Source organism: Gymnoscopelus braueri, assembly GCF_963280865.1.
Source record: "Gymnoscopelus braueri genome assembly, chromosome: 15".
Taxonomy (NCBI): domain Eukaryota; kingdom Metazoa; phylum Chordata; class Actinopteri; order Myctophiformes; family Myctophidae; genus Gymnoscopelus; species Gymnoscopelus braueri.
This window is the reverse complement of record NC_137620.1, coordinates 40,903,860-40,921,596: the sequence shown is the minus strand read 5'-3', so window position 1 is coordinate 40,921,596 and position 17,737 is coordinate 40,903,860. Positions and strand designations below refer to the sequence as shown.

The 17,737-nt window shown below is 40.4% G+C and overlaps 2 protein-coding genes across 2 annotated transcripts; both read left to right on the top strand.

Annotated features, from left to right (window-relative positions):
* The first annotated feature begins 480 nt into the window (after window positions 1–480).
* LOC308102455 (tripartite motif-containing protein 16-like) lies at window positions 481–17,737 on the top strand. Its single transcript, XM_080452180.1, has 5 exons — window positions 481–579; window positions 1,031–1,264; window positions 1,763–1,922; window positions 2,840–2,890; window positions 17,124–17,737. The coding sequence occupies exons 1-5, from the start codon at window positions 565–567 to the stop codon at window positions 17,633–17,635; spliced, it is 972 nt and encodes a 323-aa protein (XP_080308306.1). The 5' UTR covers window positions 481–564; the 3' UTR covers window positions 17,636–17,737.
* Window positions 7,979–14,912, top strand: LOC308102142 (E3 ubiquitin-protein ligase TRIM47-like; the record flags this gene model as incomplete). The annotated part of the gene is made up of 5 exons (XM_080451744.1): window positions 7,979–8,050; window positions 9,102–9,308; window positions 12,491–12,865; window positions 13,772–13,867; window positions 14,568–14,912. 5 exons carry the CDS (start codon window positions 7,979–7,981, stop codon window positions 14,910–14,912), a joined length of 1,095 nt encoding a protein of 364 aa, XP_080307870.1.

The window sequence follows — 17,737 nt, the reverse complement described above, 5'->3', positions numbered from 1 at the left end:
AAAAAAATTATAACTTCGATAACTTTTCATGAATCATATTTCACCATTAAGAAAGGGCAAGACGCAGGGGCTTAATATTGATATCTCATCCCTGCAAAAGTGTATTTTGTAGAGGTTACACAGTTGATACCCATTTAGACCTGAGGCCGATTCTATGATTGCCTTATAAATCCTGACCTAAGTTTTCTGAAAAACTATTTTCTTTTATTCAAAAAATGTAAAATAAAAATAATATAGCTATTTAATGTATACAGCAACAACTACACACAGAGGTGTTCCCGGCTGAAAGGTATAACGTTTAGGTGTTCCAGGTCTAAATGGGTTAAGATGATGTGTGGATCCAAACTAAACTGCCTCCAATTTCACTTGTTTTTACCCTGTATCCTGTATGAGTTCTCTCTCTCCTGATTGGATAGAATTGGTATCCTGACTTGAAAATGTGCTTTGTTTACAAGCCAAACTGTCTCTTCCTGTTTCTTGCAGAAACAGCTGGTGACAATTCAGGAGTAAGTCCAGCAGAAGATCCAGGAGAAAAAGAAGGAGCTGAAAGACCTGAGACAGGTCATGGAGGCCCTGAACGTGAGCTGATATTATGATAATAGTTCTTGTTCTTGTGTTTACTGTGGAAAGAGGAAAGATGGTGATGCTACCTGGATGAGACAGAGCCATGTGTCATCAGAAGCACTAAAGCAGTGGTTCTTAAACCAATTAATATGTATTTGGCTGCAGACCCCCATTTGAAAATATTTTATGCCATAAAATGTTTCAAAATGATTCATTCCCATTCTCTCACGAATTTTAGAAAATAGCAGATCTACAACCTCACTACGCGCCGCGGCGCATTCGCCATGTGTTGGGAACTTGTAGAACGGCTATTTTCAAATACTGTAGCTGATGTCCTGAGGCCGATTCTAAAAATGTCTTTCTGAAAAACGTATATTGCTATATCAGTGGTGCTCAAAACCTTTTCTTGTCAATGATAACACAAAAAGTGTGTGCGTGCGTGTGTGTGTGTGTGTGTGTTAAGCAGAGCTCTGCAGAAGCAGCAGTGGAGGCCAGTGACAGGATCTTCAGTGAGATGATGGTCTCCATTGAGAGAAGACGCAGTGAGCTTAAAGAACTGATCAGAGATCAGCAGCAGACTGCAGTGGCTCAGACTGAGGCTCTCCTGAGGCAGCTGGAGGACCACATGGAGCAGCTGGAGAGGAGACATGCTGACCTGGAGGAGCTGTCCAACACTGATGACATCATCACTTTCATTCAGGTTCCACACATGGCATTTTACTGTTTGGTTTTGACTCATTTAGGAGAAATCTGCTTTTCATTCCACTCGATTACATTACATTACATTACATGTCTTGGCATAATTTGTGCTGGTAGTTACTAATACTAATATAGTTCTAGTATACAGTAGTTGTACAGACCACAATAACAATGTCAGAATTAGGCCTGTCACAATTATTACATAATGGTCTAATCACAATTATTTGAGATAATCACAATTATTTTCTACAATTGTCATAATTGTAAACATAAAAAAATAAATAGAAGATCTACAAGATCAGCTTCTGAGCTTGTAGATTGGCTTCTTCCACTGTTTTTTAAATATTTTGAAAGTATAACATTATTCAATATCTGCCCTGTACAATTTGTTTTCGTAGTGTGTGCTGGTTAAACAACAAGGACATCAGCTCAACTCCACCAATTGTGATCAATATTCTAATCTATCTCTGTCTATACTGGTTTACTTGTCTTTCTCCAGAGTTTCCAGTCTCTCTCCAGTTCCAGTGGATCTCCAGTCTCACCCAGTGTGGTCATCTGTCCTGTGAGGTCCTTCACAGATGTGATTGATGTGGTGTCTGGTCTGAGAGACCAACTAGACAACATCCTGAAGACAACTTGGCCAGAGATATCAAAGAGAGGTGAGATTTAAATGCGTTTCTTGTTTTTCTAACCAGCCATCATAGTAAACATGGAATGATGAAGTCAGAAGGCAACTGGAGATATTTGAACTGGAGCAGGCTGATGGTAGCCTGGTAAACCCTCCCTCCGGAAATCTCATTTCCATTTGAATCAAATGGAAATGAGATTTCCGGAGGGAGGGTTTACCAGGCTAGACTGATGGTACACAGGTTGGCTGTCTGTCAGATTGAACAGAAACATTGAAGAATTTAAGCAAGAATATTCCTCAAAGGAAAGATTAGGGTTAGATTTAAATGTATTTATTGTGTTTTAACCGGCCCCTACTGTACAGTACATTTCTAAGTGTTGAAACAGTTTGTATAGGTGGAAGTATGTCTGGGAAGGTGCAATAAATTAGTGTGACCTGTGTTTCATGTCACCCGCTACAGTATATAAATGCACCATTTACAATTTTTTATTATTATTATATTTTTGTGTTCGATAAATGATCTTGAGGAGTTCTCTCTCCTGATTGGATGAAATGTGAAACCCACCTGAAAATGTATTATAAATGTAAAATGAGAGACAGGGAGACAGCTGTTACTGAACAAACACTATATAATAGCAATGATGCTATAATAGCTTGAACTTTTTGACAAAACCCTTGGAACTTCAGTTTAATCCATTCTTCAGTATGATGTCTGTCATATATGTTATATATGTGACTGTGCCTTTAAGAGAGCTACGCTTCGACACTGCCGTAAAGCAGGCCTGTTGTCTTTTACTTCAGTCGTATGTTGTGACCTCCTGTAGTCTCACGCTGTATGTTTTACATGCCTGAAGTCAGCAGTAAAGTCTATTGGATTTGACCCTTTGTGTGGACATTGAAATCCTTTACAATGTCATGATGACCTTTACTGTTTTCTTGTGTCTCCAGTTGATGTTTTACATCCAGCGGAGCCTCAGACCAGAAAGGACTTTTTACAATGTGAGTTCATGTTGATGCAGGTTCTGAATCTGAACGTTGAAGTTTCATTCTGATATGTTGTTATTTAAAGCTCTAATGAGTTTGATCTGAGAGACTAACTCTAAACACAATAAGGTTCATGAGGTTTGATTTCTCTTTTGTCGTGTGTTCTCACAGATTCCTCTCCTCTGTCTCTGGACATGAACACAATACACACAAATCTCTCCCTGTCAGAGGAGAAGAGGAAGATGACTTTAACACAACAACAACAACCTTACCCTGATCATGCAGAGAGATTTACTGCGAACTTTCAGGTGTTGTGTACAGAGGGTCTGTCTGAACGTTGTTACTGGGAAGTAGAGTGGAGTGGTAGAGGGGTTTATATAGCAGTTTGTTATAAAGACATCAGCAGACAAACCCTCTTTGGAAACGATGATAAATCCTGGTCTTTACAGTGCATTGATAAAAACTACAGTTTCAGACACAACTATGTTAACACTGAAGTGTCAGGGCCTCTCTCCTCCAGAGTGGGGGTGTACCTGGACCACAAGGCAGGTACTCTGTCCTTCTACAGTGTTTCTGACACAATGACCCTCCTACACACAGTTCAAACCACGTTCACACAGCCTCTCTATACAGGGATAAGGCTTTATAGCTATGAAAATACAGCAGAGCTGTGTAAGACATGGTAGACATGTTAGGAATACTGCTGATGATATTCAGTTGAAAACTTTGTTTTCTTCATTTGATAATAGATTTTCCCTTCTAGATAAAGCATGTGTAAGAATGATGTGTACAGTATACTACACCATCATGATCAATCAATCCATTGTGTTCCCCTCATTGCATTTCTTTAGTAAGCCTGCTGCAGACAATCATTATACAGTATGCCCTGTTATCTTGTTGATATTACTACAGAGCCCTCTGTCAGTCAGTGTAGATTGATTATACTAAATGTAGTGGTTCTCAAACTGTGGGTCTGGACCCCCAGGTGGTCCCCAAATGATTATAATTTTCTTAATGTGCAACATTGTTTTTCTCACTCAACAGTAAACAAACCAACATACAGTATGTATAATGTATACAGGGTTTCTGTCCATTTCTAAAGTGACAATTTAAGGACTTTTAAGACCTATTGAATACCTCTAAAATGAAAATTAAAACATGGCATTACTGCATTAAAAGTAATCAACAAACTATACTAAAAAATTGTTAAACATTGGCCAAATACTTACTCCTCATGGTGTCAATAGGGTATTGTGTGTCAAAAGTTAATTGATTTATCGCTTATAAAAATATATTTTAATATGATGTATATATATTTTTTGACCCTCCCTTTTTTTCTTATTTTATCTCCCATTTTGTAAATACAGTAGGAACGTTTGAGTCCTTCAAACAGTTACACACTTAAAACCTGTTAAAAACAAAAGAGGGGGGAAAAGCTTCCGTAATTTCTTTAATATCCGATCTACAAGCTCACAACATATCTGGCAAAATGAACAAAATGTTTCAATTCATATAAAGGAGTTAGAGACCGTCAGGTAATCATTTTTCTTTTCATCAACTTTACTTAATTTACACTGACTTGTTTTTCCAAAATAAATGTGAGCACTGTGGCTGCAACCTCTATAGCAGAGTGTTTTAGTCTTATTTTGAAGAATGTTTCTCTTTCTGTTTCTGTCTCTCTGTGAATGTTGTCTCCATGTTTAGATGATGTTTTATACAGGATGTGAAGATAGATGTTAAATCAGGCTGAGGACACATGTGTGTGTGTGTATGTGTGTGTGTGTGTGTGTGTGTGTGTGTGTGTGTGTGTGTGTGTGTGTGTGTGTGTGTGTGTGTGTGTGTGCGTGTGTGTGTGTGTGTGTGGTCAAACTTTTGTCTATCCTACATTTTTCCCTAGACAATGATAATAATTAAATATTATACATAGTGTAAATATGTTTGCTTTTATCTAGTTTTACTAACTGTACACTTAAACAATTTTGCTAGTAATCTTCAATACTTTTTCTATATACATGTAATTACTTTCCATCAGAGGCTTCCACACATAGATTCATAATGAATGACATCGTTGACATGACATATCATGGGTTAATGACTCATTAACTTTGGATTACAACTGGACTTTGTATCATTTATTACTTATTTTCCCGTTGCACAATGATGAATGAACTGTCTCTTTTCTTCAGTCACTTTATTAGAACTTCTTCAGCAAAATAGAACAACAGTTTTCAAGTTCACACATTCCTCAATAGTACAATAGACCAGTGGTGTAACTAACTAAGTACATGTACTCAAGTACTGTACTTAAGTACAATTCGGAGGTATTGTTACTTTAACGTAGTACTTCCCATTTTCAATACTAAACATTTTATTGGACATAAATGTAAAAACAGCACGAGTACAGTCAAACACTTTGTCTAAAAGGATAACACCACAAAAGTCCTTGCGGTCTTGTTTCCATTGGGGTCCTAGGTACTGGGGGCATTGACCCTTTGACTATCTTAAAACTACATCCCATTACTCAAATACCCCTTAATTGCCTCTGAGATGTAGTGGAGAATTAATAGTCACTAAGTCAGTCAATAGGCTGTTGTTTATCTATAACCCAGTGGTTCTCAACCTGTTCAGGCCGTGACCCCCAAAAATAATCATAATTGAACTTGTATGTTTTCATATTGAATTTAGAATGTTTACTCACAGGGTGAATCCCAGTTCCTCCTATAGACTACTTGGACTACAGTGTTTCCTGTATACTGTAGTTCCAGTCTGAACTATACTAATATCAGCTGGAGTCCTGTGTGACTATATCTTCTCATGTGTGGATGCTCCAAATAGTTCTGCTGTCCCTATTTTGGCCATTAAACAAAAATATGATTTATTTTTTGCTATGTTGAACAAAATATGTTATTTTCACTACCTTTGTGCAACAGTGTCACACCACGAAGTAGGGAATTATTTATTTTAGGAAAAAAATCATCTAAAGTTGAAATATGGAGATAAAGGTTTTCTACATAACAGCGACAATACCGTATTTTTGATAGTTTGAATGTGAGCTTGAACAAGCCTAAGTTTATCCAATAAAACATTAATATAATAAGTGGTACTTTTCATGTCATAGTCCTTTTCAAGAGCAGTGGACCTTAACCAAGAGATGAATGAAACACTACTCTGTTGGGTTGATAGTGTCCTCAAACTAAATATTGTACAAAATCATTATGCCTTTACTCTGATATTTGCTCAAGAAAGATAGTTTCATTTGTATTGACAGCAAAATCCTGCATGGCTATAAGCAAACAAGTGGTGAACGCTGCCCCCTTGTGTCCAAAGTGAAACATAACCTGAAACAGAATCTCATATAATGTAACTTTGCATTCACAGTATTGTTTGTTTTTGTTTTGTTTTTAGAATTCCAAAAGCTTAACAAATACGTACATTCAATTATCACTGGAAAAGATTGACACAGTGAGGCTTGGAAAGGGAAAGCTAGTGATTATTATGAGGTCCTATTCAGAGGTCTGAGAGTGTTTTTAATGAATGGTTCCTTGTTTTCCTTCCAGAATACAGTAGCCTGCTTGCATAGTGCCTGTTGCTTTGCTGTGAAAGAACATGAGGTGTTGACCGTTCCGTTGTTGAACAGAGATTTACTATATTCCATTTCCCCTTTTAATGCTGACCTTTTCTTAATCATAAGTTGTCTGTCTGTCAGTCTACCTTCTAGTGTATTTTAATTACAATACAAGATTATAGTTCTATAATTTGGTCTCTGCACATATGCTTTTCTATTCCATGTAAATCAACAGCCATTGTCAGCCAATGCCTAAAAGTGTGTATAATTTGAAACTTGTCTGAGCTTTTTCATCTGGACCATCTAACTATAATTCCAGTAAGCTCTGAGACCAACCTCTGAGCCCAAACCTCTGAGCCCAAAATGTTTCTGCCCGGTTCTCCTCAGTGCCTGGAGCTATTGATCTCAAATTGCGCACAGCCATTGACCATTACCATGTGCATGGAACTGTGAAGCCCGTTTTTCGATTACATCAAATCTCAGCTTATTATTACCGTTTATCTAACTATAATTCCAGTAAGCTCTGAGACCAACCTCTGAGCCCAAACCTCTGAGTCCAAACCTCTGAGCCCTCTGAGCCCAAAATGTTTCTGCCCGGTTCTCCTCAGTGCCTGGAGCTATTGATCTCAAATTGCGCACAGCCATTGACCATTACCATGTGCATGGAACTGTGAAGCCCGTTTTTCGATTACATCAAATCTCAGCTTATTATTACCGTTTATGTGTCAAACAATGGCAGATCACGCTGTGCAAGGTTGCCAGGTTTCGCGAGACAAACAAGCAGCAAGGTCTATGAAAACAAGGCCAAACGAAGCGAGCCCTACAAGCAACAAGGTCTATGAAAAGAAGGCCAAACGAAGCACCGTCACACATATACATTGCCTCTTGGAAAACAGCCGCTCTACAAGCTCACAACGCGTCCCCACACCCACCTGCACTTTCACAACCAACGCCAAAAACACACTTCCACCAATATTGCCCCTAAACCGCTTACAATAGGCGAACATGGCAACACCAAAGTCTGTCACACCATAGACTCCGCCCACTCTGGGCCGGGGTGGGAGCGGGAGGGGGCGGGCGACTAACATGCCTATGCCAGGGAGTCACATTTCATTCTACATCGTGGCGCACTTCACCGGGTATGGTCTAGTGTACATAACACAGCTATGAATTACAGTAGGAGAGGTTTTATTGCACACAATGTCATAGATGTTTTTTATTTACAGTGAAGTCAAGACCTAAATAACCAAAGAAATCTGGGGGAAAACATATTTTGTCCATCATTCAACCATAATGTCTCAGAATGTGACATTATGTATGCGAATTAGACTAATGATTATATTTAAAAAACTGAAATACATATTTCAAAATTATGGCAGACGCATCATGCTTGTTAAAAAAAAATGTGCAAAGTACAACAATTATATGAACAGTATCAACTATAGGCTACACTTGATAGGATGAAATGCAACTCAGAAGATGAATTTGAGCAAAATCCAGTTTGCTTCCAATGACAAGTGTACTAAACTATAGGTAACATGTTCATGTGTGTCCATGAGATCATGTGTCCCCTGACAGTTAAAGCTGTTAAACCAAAGGTCCAGTCGACTGTACCACTGTCCTGTCCACTGAGGTCACAATACTGAATGGAATTCATTCATCATCCTTCAATTTGACTGGCATTTCTCTCACTTAATCTGTAGGAACTTAATCTTGTTTCCTGAAATAACACACACAATGAATAATTCCATGAACACTTCAGGTCCAACTCCAGCTGAACCTGAAGTGAGGGGACAAAACAAAAGAGAATGCAGATGACAAGCAATGACACAACAGCAATAAGGCATCACTGAATTGGCCACCAGATGTTTTTTTATTATATCATTATGATCGGGTTCACCTAGCCTGGCATTGACAGACTGATGATGTGGCCTCACTCACACGTTCCTCCACGGTATCAGTCTGGACTTCGGCCCATAGGCAGAGAGTATGAGAAATCAGAAAATGAGCGGGCCAATCAGGGGGCTGCTTTTCACTGTTGTACGGACAGCAGTTGAAACGCAGTCACTGATTGGCCCGGTCATGTCTTTGTAATCGTGAGTGTTAAACTCTTAACGCTCCAGCCCCTGAATCCATGAGAGAAACTAAATGAAAATTCAGGTGGAGTGTCAGGCTACTCAATACCATGTGTGCCCACTGGAAGAAGTGGAGCGAAAGTGGTCTGTGTGGAACTAGTGAGAAAGTCGAGATACTTCACTAAAATACACATTTTCTACCAGAACTGCCCCCCTTCTCCTTCATGCCGTTCCTGCCTCCAAATAAATACCCCCGATTATCTGGTAACCCTGTGTCACCACAACCAGGCTTTTCCACACGAAGGGGAAATGATGGTGTAGTGTGAGAGTCCAGCTGTACAATGTTCAACCACAAGCTGAACCTGTTTGTGCTACACATTCACTGTCTCTTTAAAACCACTGCCTCCTGCAAACATCCAGGAAGTCCCTCCCTTTGCCTCATAGATGTCTTTGCCTCTCCTAGTTTTCTCTCCTAGGAAACGAAACCCAGTCTCTCTTCAGAGTAAACCAAAGTGTTGTGTTTTTTCTCAGTGTGAGTGTGGTTGTCAGTCATATGGCACAACAGCAGCAACAACAGACATGTTAGCTGGACCAGGACCAGTTCTGCTGTTGTTCTGTCTGTCTGGACCTTCTAAAGGAACCAGTGACTCTACCGTGTGGACACAGTTACTGTAGAAGCTGTATTGAGGGTTACTGGGACCAGTATGAGGAGACTGGAGTCTACAGCTGTCCCCAGTGCAGAGAGAGCTTCAGTCCCAGACCTGTTCTGAGGAAGAACACCTTGCTGGCTGAGGTGAGATGACCTTACAAGTTACAACCACACATTAAACTACATGTTCTGATACACAAAACTCCTTGTTGACTATTTTTGATAGATGGTTATACTATATGTTGGTTACTACACATTATGTTATGTATGTTGATAATGTCCAACATAATTATAATAATAGATAATAGATTAATAATAGATAATAGATTTTCCCTTCTAGATAAAGCATGTGTAAGAATGATGTGCAGTATACCATCATGATCAATCAATCCATTGTGTTCCGCTCATTACATTTCTTTAATAAGCCTACTGCAGACAATCATTATACAGTATGCCCTGTTATCTTGTTGATATTACTACAGAGCCCTCTGTCAGTCAGTGTAGATTGGTTATACTGAATGTAGTGGTTCTCAAACTTTGTATCTGGATCCCCAGGAGGTCCCCAAATGATATTATGCTTAATGTGCAACATTGTTTTCTCACTCAACAGTAAACAAACCAACATACAGTATGTATAGTTTATACAGGGTATCTGTCCATTTTTAAAGTGACAATTTAAGGACTTTAAAGACCTTTTAAATACCTCTAAAATGAAAATTAAAACATAGCATTACTGCGTCAAAAGTAATCAACAAACTATACCGTATAAAATGGTCAAATATTGGCCAAATATTACCTGACAAAGAGACAGAAAATGTGAAAATAGTCGATCTACAAGCTCAGAAAGGCGTTGTGAGCTTGTAGATCTGCTTGTCCCCCAGGCGGGAGTTGAATCATAATTCTTTTCATTAACTTTACTTCATTTACACCGACTCGTTTTTTCTTCAAAATAAATGTGAATACTGTGGCTGCAATCTCTATTGCAGAGTGTTTTAGTCTTATTTTGAAGAATGTTTATCCTTCTGTTTCTGTCTCTGTAAACGTTGTCTCCATGTTTAGATGATGTTTGATACAGGATGTGAAGATAGATGTTAAAATCTGACATGAAAGGACTGACTGTGTGTGTGTGTGTGTGTGTGTGTGTGTGTGTGTGTGTGTGTGTGTGTGTGTGTGTGTGTGTGTGTGTGTGTGTGTGCGTGTGTGCGTGCGTGCGTGTGTGCGTGCGTGCGTGCGTGCGTGCGTGCGTGCGTGCGTGCGTGCGTGCGTGTGTGTGTGTGTGTGTTTCACTATTAAAAACTATTTGTCTGTTCATCGCCCTCCAGGTGGCGCTGCAGAGCCGGCACCGGGCAAGTCCATCCATCACATGCGTCAGTTCCACTCCCACCACAATCTGGGAACCCAGATCCAACTGAAAATGAAAAACAGCGACCTCTGCTGTTTGTTCTATGTCTGTTGGCTCTGGGCGGAAGAAAACGTAACACCAGTGCGCAAGGAAACCGGTGTTTGTGTATGCCTTCAGCTTTCACTTCCGGTGGGTGCCACTATGTTTTCATTCCCACTAACAATATTTCTACACGGAACACAGACACCACTTCTCCCAGAGAACATGGATCGTTTTGGTTATAAGCCCACTTGTTTCTATGATGAAAGAGTAAGTTAAAATGTGAATATCTTTCCGTGGTTTTGTCTGCTCCGCGGACGCTATTGTTAAATTAGTTTGGGTTTGTTTCGAGGGGGAAAGATCGACGGACATATGAATCCCGCCCACTACATTTGATTGGGTAAAGCGCGGCCTGCTTCCTGATCTGAAGGCACGCCCACTTGTAGCCAATGCGCACACGTTATGACGAACCTCCCCGACAGATTCCAACGCAGTGCAGAATCTGTTCTTGAGAGATTACTCCCACCATAACCTGCTGAGCTTGGCTCAGCCCCCCCCCCCCCCCCCCCCTCGGACAGCAGCGGCAGCTCTTCCAGGCTCCAGGCCCCAGACTCGGAGCGCCAGCCCCAGGACGGGAGGCCCCCCATGGGCTCCACGCTGAGCTTCTCCCTGGTGGGCGGCGGGGGCTGCTCCGCCGCCGAGAACAGCATCTGGATCAGGCAGGTGGCGCCCCAGGAGGAGGAGGAGAGTACGCCCTCCCCCGCCGCCATCACCAACTTCTGGGACCTTTTTCACCGGGAAGGGCTTGTCCGGGTCCGAGACCATCGTATTATGGAGAGGGAGAGGATGAAGGAAGAGAGAGAAAGAGGGAGAGGGGGAGAGAGAGAGTGTGCGTGCGTGCGTATGTGGTTGTGCACATGTGTGCACATGTATGTGTGTGTGTGTGTGTGTTGTGTGTGTGTGTGTGTGTGTGTGTGTGTGTGTGTGTGTGTGTGTGTGTGTGTGTGTGTGTGTGTGTGTGTGTGTGTGTGTGTGTGTGTGTGTGTGTGTGTGTGTGTGCACGTGCGTGCATGCGCGTGTGTGCGTGCGTTGACTTGTGGAAATTAAATTGGGAACTGAGTGAAGTTTCTCTTCACTTATAATCTATAAGTGAAGAGAAAGACAAAAAGGAAGGAGAAGGAAAAGTCTAACATTTGCCCTCAGAAACATTATATTAACCACATGAACCCTAGCGTCCCCTTTCTGGGCATGTCGTAAAAAGCTGATCTACAAGTTCACAGCGTGTCTGTAGAATAATCTATTATTATGATGTAACGGTGGCGTTTGTATTACCTGCACATGTGGCCTTCTAGCCGCTAGAACTAAATATCCTTCTGAAAATAAGATACAGGAAGGCGCTAGAATCTAGCGCCTTCCTGTATCTTATTTTCAGAAGGATATTTAGTCATAATAATAAGTAAAAATATATACAATTCTAAAAACTACAGCTCTGACCTAGAGTGTTGAAATCAGGGGACTTTGCACATGTCACATGAGAGTCACATGAGAGTGTTGAGAGGGTTGATTGATTAGGTCAGATAAGGAGCTGGGGTACAGTGGCCATTGTTATAGAATAGTGCTAAAGCCTGTGTTTCCAATACACAAGTCACATGATTAATCAACGGAAGGTTTCACCCACATGGGTAGACCAACCCATATAAATAGAGTGGATGCTTGCTGAACAGGAGTGTGTTCTGCATGCATCAGTGTTACTTGTGACCAGGGTGTTATTGCTGTGTTTGTCATTTTCCATTATGAGCGCCGAGGGACTGACGGTAAGAATTTAGAGCGTGTTTACACAGCGATAAATGTTTATATTTCTGATATGTTTTATAGTTGTGTGTGTGAATATCTCATGTCAGTAAGTCGTTGTGTTGTTCTTTGTGTTACCTCTCTTTACTTCCAGGGTGTGATGAAGCTGAGCAGTACAGGAGGTCAGCAGCCTTCTGCCTCTGCTGCTCTGCTGTACGCCGGTCCAGCAGACGTGGCCTGTGATTTCTGCACCGGAGCCAGACCTCACAAAGCTCTCATGTCTTGTCTGGTGTGTCTGGTCTCTTACTGTGAGACTCACCTCCAGCCTCACTACAATGTTCCTGCGTTGAAGAAGCACAAGCTGGTCCCAGCCACCAACAAACTGCAGGAGAAGATGTGCTCCAGTCATGACAAGCTGATGGAGGTGTTCTGTCGCACAGACCGCCAGTGTATCTGCTATCAGTGCCTCATGGATGAACATAAGGGCCATGACACAGTGTCAGCTGCTGCAGAGAAGGCAGAGAAACAGGTAGGACCACGATCACTTGAAGATAAATCAAGAGATTCAAGAGAGATCATGTTTTAAATATAGAAGCAGAACTAAATAACCATGTCAGAGACATTAAAAGCGCAAACCAGGGTGTTGTACAATAACAAGTATTAAAGGATGAAGTACACTCCTTTTGGACCCAATGAAAAACAGACGCAATTGATCACTTTTCATAATGGTAACCCATTAAATCTGGGAATGCATCTGTGTCATTTTAGATTTCTTTGGCTATTCAAAAATAGCAGATACACATGCTCATAGCGTGGCACCGAGTGCAGCGCTATGAGCTTGTAGATCTGCTCATTTTGAAAAATCGTGAAGATTTGTGCAAATCTTTGAATACATATTTCTTAAAGCGAACATTTGTAACTGTCAAATGTCTCAACAAATGTCTTAATTATCTGAAAAACTATCGTTGCTATATCAGTGGCACTCAAACCTTTTCTTGTCAAGGACTCCCCAAAATGTTGTTTTAGGCCGCCGATCCCCATCAAAATATGTTGTTCCAGGGACCCCCAGAAGCAAAGATTTGAATTAAAATGTTGTTTCCAAAAATGTATTCAAAGATTTGTACAAATGTTAAACATTTTTCTAAAATAGCAGATCTACAAGCTTGTAGATCTGCTATTTCTTAATAGCCAAGTTATAAAAATAATTGTTATAGCTAAAATCCCAGATTGAATGAGTTAATTCATCTTGCCCCTGCAAAAGTGTATTTTGAGGAAGTTACAAAGTTGATATAAGATGATGTGTGGATCCAAATCTCACTTGTTTTTACCTCGTATCCTGTATGAGTTCTCTTTCTCCTGATTGGATAGAATTGGTATCCCGACTTGAAAATGTGCTTTGTTTACAAGCCAAACTGTCTCTTCCTGTTTCTTGCAGAAACAGCTGGTGACAATGCAGGAGGAAGTCCAGCAGAAGATCCAGGAGAAAAAGAAGGAGCTGAAAGACCTGAGACAGGTCATGGAGGCCCTGAACGTGAGCTGATATTATGATAATAGTTCTTGTTCTTGTGTTTACTGTGATGCTACTGTATATGGATGAGACAGTGCCTTGTGTCATCAGAAGCACTAAAGAAGTGGTTCTCAAGCCTTTTCATGTCAAGGACCCCCAATTAATATGTATTTGGCTGCAGACCCACATTTGAAAATATTTATGTGGCAGCAATCCACATATTTGTGTTGTTAAAATGTTACAAAGTTATTCAAATGTTTTCACATTCTATCAAGATGTTCTTGAAAATAGCAGATCTACAAGCTCACAACGCGTCACGACGAGTTCGCCATGTGTTGTGAACTTGTAGAATTTTAGGCTATTTTAAGTGGTTAAACAGATTATTTTTTGTTTTGGTTGGTTAAACAGATGTTGATGGTATATTAACATATTTTTGGGGGGACCCCCTGGAACCCCCTGAACGACCCCTGGGGGTCCCTGCACTAAAGTACCCAGAATGACAGTAAAGAACAGTGACAGTAAAGAATCCATCATATCATGGAACTTCTGGAATGGCCAACAATACTTATGTTGCGACTGAATGTATTCCCCACAAAGTTCTACACTTACATGAGAACTTATAACCAAGAGTTTCTTTCTTCCTTTCGGCGTGTGCGTGTGCGTGCGCGTCCGTGTGTGTGTGTGTGTGTGTGTGTTTGTGTGTGTGTGTGTGTGTGTGAAGCAGAGCTCTGCAGAAGCAGCAGTTGAGGCCAGTGACAGGATCTTCAGTGAGATGATGGTCTCCATTGAGAGAAGACGCAGTGAGCTTAAAGAACTGATCAGAGATCAGCAGCAGACTGCAGTGGCTCAGACTGAGGCTCTCCTGAGGCAGCTGGAGGACCACATGGAGCAGCTGGAGAGGAGACATGCTGACCTGGAGGAGCTGTCCAACACTGATGACATCATCACTTTCATTCAGGTTCCACACATGGCATTTTACTGTTTGGTTTTGACTCATTTAGGAGAAATCAGCTTCATATTTCATCTCTTTCATCTCATTCCATCATGTCATATTATTATGACATCATAGTATATTACATAACATGACATTATTAATGCTGGTAGTTACTAATACTAATATAGTTGCTAGATACAGTAGTTGTACAGACCACAATAATATTGTCAGAATTAGGCCTGTCACAACTATTACATAATTGCCTAATCACAATTATTTGAGATAATCACAATTAGTTTCCACAATTGTCATAATTGTAAACATTTTCCAAAAATAGCAGATCTACAAGTTCAGCTTCTGAGCTTGTAGATTGTAGATTGTCTATTTCCACTATTTTGTCAAATATTTTGAAAGTATAAATGTATTCAATATCTGCCCTGTACAATTTGTGTTCATAGATTGGAACGGAAATGTATATTTTTTATTGATATGCTCAATACCAAAAACGCAATTATTTGCATGAGAATTAGAGACAAATTGAAATCATCATTTGTGTGCGTGTGCGTGTGCGTGTGCGTGTGCGTGCGCGCGTGTGTGTGTGTGTGTGGTCAATGTACCAATTTATTGATCTTTAATGATCTTCCATCCTTGTCTATACTGGTTTACTTGTCTCTCTCCAGAGTTTCCAGTCTCTCTCCAGTTCCAGTGGATCTCCAGTCTCACCCAGTGTGGTCATCTGTCCAGATGTGATTGATGTGGTGTCTGGTCTGAGAGACCAACTAGACAACATCCTGAAGACAACTTGCCCAGAGATATCAAAGAGAGGTGAGATTTAAATGTGTTTCTTGTTTTTCTAACCAGCCATCATAGTAAACATGGATTGATGAAGTCTGAAGGCAACTGGAGAGATTTGAACTGGAGCAGACTGATGGTACACAGGTTGGCTGTCTGTCAGATTGGACAGAAACATTGAAGAATTTAAGCAAGAATATTTCTCAAAGGAGAGGTTAGGGTCAGATTTAAATGTCTTTATTGTGTTTTAACCAGCCCCTATACTGTACTGTACAATTGTAAGTGTTGAAACAGTTTGTACAGGTGGAAGTATGTCTGGGAAGGCTACTAAAGCCTGTAGTATGGCGGGCAGTAGATTAGTGTGACCTGTGTTTCATGTCACCCGCTACAGTATATAAATGCACCATTTAATATTTATTATTATTTATTATCATTTTTATTATATTTCCGTTCTTAATAAATGATCTTGAGGAGTTCTCTCTCCTGATTGAATGAAATGTGAAACCCACCTGAAAATGTATTTTCTGAAGAGCTGGGGAGACAGCTGTTACTGAACAAACACTATATAATAGCAATGATTACTATCAAGCTATAATAGCTTGAACCTTTTGACAAAACCCTTGGAACTTCAGTTTAATCCATTCTTCAGTATGATGTCTGTCATATATGCTATATATGTGACTGTGCCTTTAAGAGAGCTACGTTACGACACTGCCGTAAAGCAGGCCTGTTGTCTTTTACGTCAGTCGTATGTTGTGACCTCCTGTAGACTCACGCTGTATGTTTCATAGATATATATAAAGGCTAGATGGCTCAAGGGGACGGCGCAAGCGTAGCTCAACCGCGGCCATCTTGAAACAGTCATTCATAACATTATGTCTATGGTGCATATACTTTGAAATAACCATAGCGTGCTCAATTTTCATCTGATTTTCAAACGGTTTGGTGTGTTGTAAACACCAAAGATGTAGTTATGATACTGCATACTTATAATTATAATCATGTTTTTTTTTATTTTTTATAATTTTATAATTTTATAATTTTATTACATCTTTGGTGTTTACAACACACCAAACCGTTTGAAAATCGGATGAAAATTGAGCACGCTATGGTTATTTTAAAGTATATGCTCCATAGACATAATGTTATGAATGACTGTTTCAAGATGGCCGCCATGTGGCAACGTCGTACTCCATTGGCCAGCAGCGCGGGTGAGTCATCTAGCCTTTATATATATCTATGGTTTTACATGCCTGAAGTCAGCAGTAAAGTCTATTGGATTTGACCCTTTGTGTGGACATAGAAATCCTTTACAATGTCATGATGACCTTTACTGTTTTCTTGTGTCTCCAGTTGATGTTTTACATCCAGCGGAGCCTCAGACCAGAAAGGACTTTTTACAATGTGAGTCCATGTTGATGCAGGTTCTGAACGTTGAAGTTTCATTCTGATATGTTGTTATTTAAAGCTCTAATGAGTTTGATCTGAGAGACTAACTCTAAACACAATAAGGTTCATGAGGTTTGATTTTTCTTTTGTCGTGTGTTCTCACAGATTCCTCTCCTCTGTCTCTGGACATGAACACAATAAGCAAAGATCTCTCCCTGTCAGAGGAGAAGAGGAAGGTGACTAGAACAAAACAACAACAACCTTACCCTGATCATGCAGAGAGATTTGCTAAGTACACTCAGGTGATGTGTACAGAGGGTCTGTCTGAACGTTGTTACTGGGAAGTAGAGTGGAGTGGTTATGGGGTTGGTATAGCAGTCTGTTATAAAGACGTCAGCAGACAAAGCTACTTTGGAAACAATGTTAAATCCTGGTGTTTAGAGTGCATTGGTAAAAACTACTGGTTCACACACAACAGTGTTCAGACTAAAGTGTCAGGGCCTTTCTCCTCCAGAGTGGGGGTGTACCTGGACCACAAGGCAGGTACTCTGTCCTTCTACAGTGTTTCTGACACAATGACCCTCCTACACACAGTTCAAACCACGTTCACACAACCTCTCTATCCAGGAATAAGGGTTTGGAACTATGGAGATGCAGAGCTGTGTAAGACATGGTAGACATGTTAAGAATACTGATGATGATATTCAGTTGAAAACTTTGTTTTCTTCATTTGATGATTTTCTCTTCTAGATAAAGCATGTGTAAGAATGATGTGTACA

Coding starts and splice junctions, on each gene's coding strand:
- LOC308102455 (XM_080452180.1), top strand. Junction 1,265..1,762: donor ACATCATCACTTTCATTCAG/GTTCCACACATG, acceptor GTCTTTCTCCAG/AGTTTCCAGTCTCTCTCCAG. Junction 1,923..2,839: donor GCCAGAGATATCAAAGAGAG/GTGAGATTTAAA, acceptor TTGTGTCTCCAG/TTGATGTTTTACATCCAGCG.